At 40.3% G+C, this 9,952-nt stretch overlaps 1 protein-coding gene across 1 annotated transcript; it reads left to right on the top strand.

Moving 5' to 3' along the window:
• The first annotated feature begins 1,301 nt into the window (after positions 1–1,301).
• On the top strand, positions 1,302–3,063 carry LOC101116631 (eukaryotic initiation factor 4A-II-like). The gene has a single exon (XM_042241676.2). It carries the CDS (start codon positions 1,338–1,340, stop codon positions 2,559–2,561), a length of 1,224 nt encoding a protein of 407 aa, XP_042097610.1. The 5' UTR covers positions 1,302–1,337; the 3' UTR covers positions 2,562–3,063.
• The last annotated feature ends 6,889 nt before the right edge of the window (positions 3,064–9,952 follow it).

The following is a 9,952-nucleotide window of genomic DNA, read 5'->3' on the forward strand; positions in this document are numbered from 1 at the left end:
AAAACATAGAGAACCAATATTACTGATGACATTACACATGGCCTTTTGACCATAACTCTGAACTCAAGCAAATATTATACTTTTGATCTGTTTCTGGCTGCAGGTAGTGTATCATAAAAACAATCACTCAAACCAAACAAAAACATATAGATTAAAAAAAACACAAACAAACACCCTACCAACTTTAAACAAACAAATGAGACAAAATCTCAGGTAGCAGGTCTACAAGTAGTATAATTTCTTAATCTCTCTGAGCCTTTTCTTCATCTGAAAAATGTGAAAAGTTATCTGTCTCCTAAAACAGAATTATGGAAAGATCTGGGCCTGACATATTGTAGGCATTCTATAAATGTAGCTCTTAATACAATGCATACAGTACATTTGCTGACAAATACATAACCGGAGGAAACGGTGTACATGAAAGCGCAAAACAACCTTTTTCTCGAAAAAAAAATAAGGAGACTGAAAAGATATTAAATCAGCTCTAACACTACGGAAGGGGTTTAAAACTTAGGTTCCAAGCTTAAAGAATGTAATTTAACAATTTAGATTATATTGGCAATGAAATTCTAAGGCTCCAGTTTTAGAAAGGAAGACATAGAGGAGTGAATAAATGAGTAGACAAAAAGGAAAATATTACTAATATTTCCAAATGTAAAAAACATATTTTTGGCATGAAGATGCCTCCTCACAGAACTTAAGCAGAAATTCTTCCCACAGAACCTCATGCAATGAAAAATATCTGTGAAATGATTTTCTAAGCCTGCACAAGAAGTTTAACCAAGTCATAACATTTTTTCTATCCATTTGTTTTCAGCCCCTCAGCTCATGATCTAAGATGAAAATTCATCCAGTAGATAGTGAAGAATGCCAATGTGAATCCTGTTACACCATTTTGATGACAGGAACAGGTCCAGAGAGAATTCCCCAAACTAGCATTTAAAAATAATTGTATACATGTATTCCTCAAATAAATATTATCCATATGAGGATTCATAAAAGAGTAGGGGAAATAAAACTGAGAACTATGTAAAATTATAAAAAGAGAAAGGAGGATGAAGAAGCAGCAGCAAGAAGATCAAGAAGTAGAGGATTCTCTGGAGAGAGGCAGAAGGGAGAAAGAAGGAGAGAAGGGAGAAAGAAGCAGAAGAAATCAGGAAAAAGAGGAATGGAGCTCACCTTAAAAGTATTCTTTTAAAAAAGAAAAAAAAATGAAAATAGCACAAAAGGAAAAGTTTAAAACATCCTTCATAGTTTCAAGGAAATTAAAAAGAAAACTACCACTATGAAAATGAGACTATGGCTTTTCAGTCCAGCACTGAGTGGTTCTTCGGATCATGTCTGGTGGCTCCGCGGATTATAACAGAGAACATGGCGGCCCAGAGGGAATGGACCCTGATGGTGTCATCGAGAGCAACTGGAATGAGATTGTTGATAACTTTGATGATATGAACTTAAAGGAGTCTCTTCTTCAGGGCATCTATGCTTACGGTTTTGAGAAGCCATCAGCTATTCAGCAGAGAGCTATTATTCCATGTATTAAAGGGTATGATGTGATTGCTCAAGCTCAGTCAGGTACTGGCAAGACAGCCACATTTGCTATTTCCATCCTGCAACAGTTGGAGATTGAGTTCAAGGAGACCCAAGCACTAGTATTGGCCCCCACCAGAGAACTGGCTCAACAGATCCAAAAGGTAATTCTGGCACTTGGAGATTATATGGGAGCAACTTGTCATGCCTGTATTGGTGGAACAAATGTTAGAAATGAAATGCAAAAACTGCAGGCTGAAGCACCACATATTGTTGTTGGAACACCAGGGAGAGTGTTTGATATGTTAAACAGAAGATATCTCTCTCCAAAATGGATCAAAATGTTCGTTTTGGATGAAGCAGATGAAATGCTGAGCCGAGGGTTTAAGGATCAAATCTATGAGATTTTCCAAAAATTAAACACTAGTATTCAGGTGGTGTTGCTTTCTGCCACAATGCCAACGGATGTGTTGGAAGTGACCAAAAAATTCATGAGAGATCCAATTCGAATTTTGGTGAAGAAGGAAGAATCGACCCTTGAAGGAATCAAGCAGTTTTATATTAATGTTGAAAGAGAGGAATGGAAGTTGGATACACTTTGTGATTTGTACGAGACACTGACAATTACACAGGCTGTTATTTTTCTCAATACAAGGTGCAAGGTGGACTGGCTCACAGAAAAAATGCATGCCAGGGACTTCACAGTTTCTGCCCTGCATGGTGACATGGACCAGAAAGAAAGAGATGTTATCATGAGGGAATTTCGATCAGGGTCAAGCCGTGTTCTGATCACTACTGACTTGTTGGCTCGTGGAATTGATGTGCAACAAGTGTCATTGGTTATAAACTATGATCTACCTACCAATCGTGAAAATTATTTTCACAGAATTGGCAGAGGGGGTCGATTTGGGAGGAAAGGTGTGGCTATAAACTTTGTTACTGAAGAAGACAAGAGGATTCTTCGTGACATTGAGACTTTCTATAATACTACAGTGGAGGAAATGCCAATGAATGTGGCCGACCTTATTTAATTCCTGGGATGAGATAGTTTTGAATGCAGTGCTCGCTGTTGCTGAATAGGCGATCACAACGTGCATTGTGCTTCTTTCTTTGGGAATATTTGAATCTTGTCTCAATGCTCATAACGGATCAGAAATACAGATTTTGATAGCAAAGCGACATTAGTCGTGAGCTCTTGTGAGGAAAGTCATTGGCTTTATCCTCTTTAGAGTTAGACTGTTTGGGTGGGTATAAAAGATGGGGTCTGTAAAATCTTTCTTTCTTAGAAATTTATTTCCTAGTTCTGTAGAAATGGTTGTATTAGATGTTCTCTATCATTTAATAATATACTTGTGGACTAAAAGATATAAGTGCTGTATAAAATCAGCCAATTATGTTAAACTAGCATATCTGCCTTTATTGTGTTTGTCATTAGCCTGAATACAAAGGCCTTTAAAATTGATTTTTTTTAGCATTTGAATGCATTTTGTTTGGTATTATATTTATTCAATAAAGTATTTAATTAGTGTTAAATGTGGACTGGACCCTGTTGCTAAACCCCAGCAAGCAATCATCCTAGGTAGGGTTAAACCCCCAGTAAAATTGCCATATTGCACATGTCTTAATGAAGTTTGAATGTTAAATAAATTGTATATTCACTTAAAAAAAGAAAATGGGACTATGAGTTATAAGATGATGTAAAAATGGAATGGGGTAAAAAAATTAAAAAATTAAAAAAAATGGAATGGGGTAAAAAGAATACTTCCAAAATTAAGGAATTAAATAGAGGAGAAAAGACAGAAATTTAAAATGCATATAAAAGTAGTGAAAAGCAAAAACAAAGTTGCCGAGAAGTGAGTCAATGTCTTATAAGTAAGAATTGGTAAAAGTCACAGAGATAGTAAAGAGAGGATAATGGGTAGCCTGACCAAAAAAAAAAAAAAAAAAAAAAATACATGGAACAGAAAATAAACGTCTTAAGAATATGATGCAAGGAAGTTTTTCTATAATGAAAGAAGATGAGCTACTCAATCTGAAAGTGTTCACTGTGTTCCAAGACAATTCATTTAAGAAGTGTTAATGCTATCAATAATGCATATCCTAGTGACATGACTAAACCACAGAGTCCCACAGGCATTTAGTCAGAGAAATAAGGCCATTAAGTTGGTGGAAAATGTTAAGAAGGACTACCAGTTCTATTCAAGAACTTTAGACTTAAGAAGTTAAAACAGCAGTATCTACTGGATTTTTTAAAAAAGTAACACCCCTCCACCCTCAACTTTTAAAAGTTAATATGAGTATTATAGAATCCAACAAGCAAAGCACATTAAAAAAATCCATAATCACAAGTAGTTTACAGTTTGACTTAAATTTCTACTTGTGTGTGTGTACGTGTGTACATTTACACAATGACACAGTTTTGAGATTGAGACTGTATCAGTTCAGTTCAGTTCAGTTCAATTGCTCAGTCGTGTCCGACACTTTGCTACCCCATGAACTGCAGCACGCCAGGCCTCCCTGTCCATCACCAACTCCTGGAGTTCACCCAAACTCACGTCCATCGAGTTGGTGATGCCATCCAGCCATCTCACTCTCTGTCGTCCCCTTCTCCTCCTGCCCCCAATCCCTCCCAGCATCAGAGTCTTTTCCAACGAGTCAACTCTTCGCATGAGGTGGCCAAAGTATTGGAGTTTCAGCTTTAGCATCATTCCTTCCAAAGAACACCCAGGACTGATGTCCTTTAGAATGGACTGGTTGGATCTCTGTGCAGTCCAAGAGACTCTCAAGAGTCTTCTCCAACACCACAGTTCAAAAGCATCAATTCTTTGGCACTCAGCTTTCTTCACAGTCCAACTTTCACATCTATACATGACTACTGGAAAACCATAGCCTTGACTAGACGGACCTTTGTTGGAAAAGTATCTGCTTTTGAATATGCTATCTAAGTTGGTCATAACTTTTCTTCCAAGAAGTAAGTGTCTTTTAATTTCATGGCTGCAATCACCATCTGCAGTGATTTTGCAGCCCCCTAAAATAAAGTCTGACACTGTTTCCACTGTTTCCCCATCAATTTCCCATGAAGTGATGGGACCAGATGCCATGATCTTAGTTTTCTGAATGTTGAGCTTTAAGCCAACTTTTTCACTCTCCTCTTTCACTTTCATGCATCATTCTTTTTCACACATAAGAATATTTACTAATTCAAAACCCAAAGGCCATGACTATTTGGACAATTGAGAATATAGTACACCAATTCTGATGGTCAAATATTGCTTAAATGACAAAAATGACAAACTTCTATTAATAGATTAACAAATATTGGCAGAGAGACAATTAAGATAGCATGTTCCCTTAATGTTCAATTTAAAATGAGACACAAAGTTTAGGAGTACAATGCATTTACTGCTTATAAGAGAATTATCAGGTCTATACTATTGGAGAAGGCGATGGCACCCCACTCCAGTACTCTTGCCTGGAAAATCCCATGGATGGAGGAGCCTGGTGGGCTGCAGTCCATGGGGTCACGAAGAGTTGGACATGAATGAGTGACTTCACTTTCACTTTTCTCTTTCATGCATTGGAGAAGGAAATGGCAACCCACTGCAGTATTCTTGCCTGGAGAATCCCAGGGATGGGGGAGCCTGGTGGGCTGCCGTCTATGGGGTCGCACAGACTTGGACAAGACTGAAGCGACTTAGCAGCAGCAGCATACTATTAAAATAATATGTAAAAGATGTTTCTATTGAGTTGTTTAACAAGGTATTCATATAGTATGACCAAAAGGCACACATCCAGGAGTCTTCTCTGTCTTTCCCTGAGCCAGTATCTAAGTACAATGGGTACTGCTCAAAGAGAAGGCTCATTCATTCCCTTCCCCTAACATAAGATTTCACATGAATTTTAACCAAAAAGTCCCTCACATATATTAACAAAATGTGTCACTTTACTATTTCTACTTTTAACAAACTTTGTACATCTCAGGACATGTAGGAAGACTAGATATTTCAAAATAGGGCATAACATATTTAACTATATACACAAAGTGAGGATGAATATCTCACCTTTGCTATTTTCTCTTCCAATGTCCTTCAATCCAGTGCTCAAAATCTGATAGTACGCTGCACACAAAAGTACTTTAACAATTACACTGCCAAAGAATATTTCCTATCAATATTTTCACAGCTATTCAAAAGTCTTATTTTATGACCACTATTTTAAGATTTTTTGGGGGTGGACCACTTTTAAAGTCTTTATTGAATTTGTAACAATATTGTCTGTTTTTATGCTTTGGATTTTTGGCTTTGAGACATGTGAGATCTTAGCTCCCCAAACAGGGATAGAATCCACACCTCTGCACTAGAAGGTGAAGCCTTAACCACTGAACCACCAGTGAAGTCCCTACTACCACTACTTTAAATACCCTGGACATTTCTAAATATCTAGAATATTTAGCTATCAAAAATAAAAACTTATTTGTCTACTTTATACACAGTTGCTATTGCTGCCGCTGCTGCTAAGTCGCTTCAGTCATGTCCAAGTCTGTGCGACCCCATAGACGGCAGCCCACCAGGCTCCCCCGTCCCTGGGATTCTCCAGGCAAGAATACTGCAGTGGGTTGCCATTTCCTTCTCCAATGCATGAAAGAGAAAAGTGAAAGTGAAGTCACTCAGTCATGTCCAACTCTTAGTGACCCTATAGACTGCAGCCTACCAGGCTCCTCTGTCCATGGGATTTTCCAGGCAAGAGTACTGGAGTGCGGTGCCATTGCCTTTTCCATTATACACAGTGAAAGTGAAAGTGGAGCTGAAGTCGCTCAGTCATGCCCGACTCTTTGCAGCCCCATGGACTGTAGTCTACCACACTCCTCCGTCCATGGGATTTTCCAGGCAAGGGTACTGGAGTGAGTTGCCATTTCCTTCTCCAGAGGATCTTCCCAACCCAGAGATCGAACCCAGGTCTCCTGCATTGTAGGCAGACGCTTTACCGTCTGAGCCACCAGGGAAGTCTTATTATACACAGTACCATTAAACAAAAATGCACACCTAACAAAATGATCATGGTCCAAGGTGACTTCTCATTGTGATCATCCTGGCTCTCAACATGTCTTCCTCACCTTCTCCTCGATATTGCTAATGCACTGGACAAGTATAGACAAGTATGCTGCTCAGAGGCAGCTGAACAAACTCAGATTCAATTTCAAAAGTATTTTTCAGAGGACAAGCTTTCCTATGAGTCTCAACACAAGGTATACAAATGGGCTAATTTTAGTCATACCACTAAGAATTTGTACATTCTTAAACATTTGGATACTAGATGTTGCAAACTGGGATCTATTTGTCCATTATGGACTATAAACAGAGCAAAAGAAAATGCAGCTCAAAGAGGAAGTTTAGCCATTTCATGACCAAAAGATAAGATTTCATATGAATTTTAATAAGATAATAATAAAATATGTTCTTTTACTCCTCTATTTTTTTATATAATTTATTTTTTTTAAAAAATTGTATTTACTTGTTTTTTGGGTCTTAGGTGTGTCATGCAGGGATCTTTTTGTTGAGGCACGCAGGTTTAGCTGCCCCATGGCATGTGGGATCTTAGTTCCCCAACCAGGAGCAGAACCTGTGTTCTCTGCATTGGAAGATGGATTCTTTAAGCACTGGGCCACCAGGGAAGTTCCCTACCTGTACTTTTAACATAGTTTGTGCATCTCAGAAAATTTGGAACATGAAGAAAGAGTAGATATTTCAAAAAAGGACATAACCTTATCAACCATGTATACAGAAGGGGAATCTACATGAACGATAGTTATAACATGAAAATATCCTCTAAATATGAACACTTTCCTTTCTTTCTTTCCAAGGCCTTTTGTTCCACCTCCTCTAACCCACCAAACAAACGCAGTCTTGTGTGGCTCCTGGTGTCTATTCTAGTGGTGGCCTAAAGATTCCACTTCTGAAAGTCATGCCAGAAGACATTTGTTTTGTAAAAAAATAAAAATAACAAAATAACAAAAGTTTACTTAATAAGATCTGTGATTTCTATTTTTTATCCAATGTCAGCATGTTAGGTCTCCAAGCCTAGAGGTAACAGAAAAAGGATTTTAATGTGTCTCTTAAAACAGCAGTACCCAACCTTTTTGGCACCAGGGACTGATTTCCTGAAAGACAATTTTTCCACAGACCAGGGTAGGGGGATGGGTTTTGCGATGATGCAAGTGCATTACATTTATTATGCATTTTGTTGCTAGCATTATTACATCAGCTCCACCTCAGATCATCAGGCATTATATCTTGGAGGTTGAGGACTGCTGTCCTAAAAGGTTGAGAGAAAAGCTAAGAGAAATCTTTTTATACTAAGGCAGTACTTTGTTCTATCTTTCCCCTCAGCCACTCTCCAGAGCTGGCAGCAGGCCTCCCAGCCACCTGCTGGCCACTGACCTGTCCCTTGGCCTTGTCCAGGGCACCACTCACCTGCCTGGCCAGCAAGGTACCACTCCGTCAAGCTTGGCACGTGACAGCATCTCCTTCACTGGGGACAGAGTGGCTGAAGCGGGTCCCAGGACATGCGCGTGTCCAAGAAGGCCAAGCTCACCTCGAGGGAGGCAGCTTCTTGCATCTTCTGGCATCCTCCAGGTGCTCTGACCCACTGCAGAAGGCAAAGGGCAGGCCTCGGTCCGCGTGCGGGGCTGCCAGGGTCTGGGCCGCTGCTACCACTGCAGTCAGGTTGCAGGGACAAGCCGTTGCTGCCTCTGGGCCTGGCTGGGTCCCCAGCAAGTGAGGAGACCAGCGCGGGTCCCCAGTTGACAGAGTGCCCTCAGGTTAATGTCCGCAGGGCCCCCGGAACCCTAGTGTGTGGGCACAGGCGTGATCGGAAGAGCCCCTGGGGCACCAGCTCAGAGACCGGAAATGGTGAGAAGGACCGCTGGACCAATAGTTTGAGGTCCCCCGGAAAGGACATCAGCACTCAAAGCAGGTAAATGGCTGGGAGGGCCTGGGTGCCACAGTGCGTGGGCTTTGTGGTGGCCTGAAGGGCACTCCAGGATCCTCACTGCATGGGCCCTAAAGTCTCTGAAAGGGCAACTGGCTCCTAAGCTCGGAGGGGGGGGGGGGGCGGTCAGTGACTAGAACGGACGCCAGTGCATCAGTGTGCGGCAAAGATGCAGCTCGTAGGACCCTAGGGGCAAGTTGGTGAATGGAAGGAACCCTGGGTGCCAGCACGTGGGAAGAACGATGGCCAAAAGAAAAAGCCTTAGGTTCCTCTGAATGTAGGCGGGCCAGTTCCGGGTAGCCAGAAGAGCCCCAGCTAGCATCTGGCGTGGTATGGGCAGGGGGCAGGGGGGTGGGTGCGATAGGGAGATGGTGGATGCATGGTGATTGGAAGGGCGCTCATTTTCCCTGGACCCAAAATGGTTGGTGAGAAGGCAATGGCAACCCACTTCAGTATTCTTGCCTAGAGAACCCCATGGACAGAGGAGCCTGGCAGGCTACAGTCCATAGGGTCGCACAAAGTTGAACAGGACTGAAGTGACTTAGCAGGCTCGCATAGTCTGCTACAGTGATGAATCCTTCAAGGTATATATCAAGTTGGTCTGGCTTTAGCTAAACATTGCTCTTTCAGATCCTGGAGAAAAGGCCAGCTATGAAGCACCTAGAGTCAGCATAAGGATCTGATAGTCAGGTTTTAGTTCTTGTTGATGCCAAAGTAGGAGAGAGAAAACCTGGAAATGTTAGTTTGGAAAGATATAGTCAAGTATTGAAAGAAACTAAAAGATGGAAAAATTTGGTACAGGTTGACAGTTTGGACAGCATAATAGAATTTATTCCAGTTTACAGGTAAATGCTAAAAATGGTTCTTCCACAGTGGGAGAGAAAGTCAATTAAATCTCTATCAGACAAGATGAAATTTGCATATCCATCAGTTACTTGCAATTTACAAAGAGGTAAGAAATAGCTCAAAGACAACTGACAGGACCAGAAACTGATAACCCAGATGGATGTGTTATACTTTTTTTTTAATTGAAACGTAATCAAAAATTGTTTTTTATCTCATTTGTTTTTTTTCTCTCAGTTTTATTGAGATATAATTGACATATAGCACTGTATAGTTTTAAGGTATACAGCATAATGACTTGACTTACATATACTGTCAAATGATTATCATAGTGAATTTAGTTGTCCATCATCTCATATAGATAGAATAAAAATGTTTTTGTGATGAGAGCTGTTATGATCTACTTCCTTAGCAACTTTAAAATATACCATACATGAGTATTAACTATAGCCATTATGTTGTACATTACATTTCCATATCTTATGACTACAAGTTTGTACTTTTCAACCACCTTGATCCAATTTACTCAGCCCCAACCCCCACCTTTGGTAACCATTATCGTTGCTCAGTCGATAAGTTGTGTCTGACTCTG

The sequence above is a fragment of the Ovis aries genome, chromosome X (genome assembly GCF_016772045.2).
Source record: "Ovis aries strain OAR_USU_Benz2616 breed Rambouillet chromosome X, ARS-UI_Ramb_v3.0, whole genome shotgun sequence".
Taxonomy (NCBI): domain Eukaryota; kingdom Metazoa; phylum Chordata; class Mammalia; order Artiodactyla; family Bovidae; genus Ovis; species Ovis aries.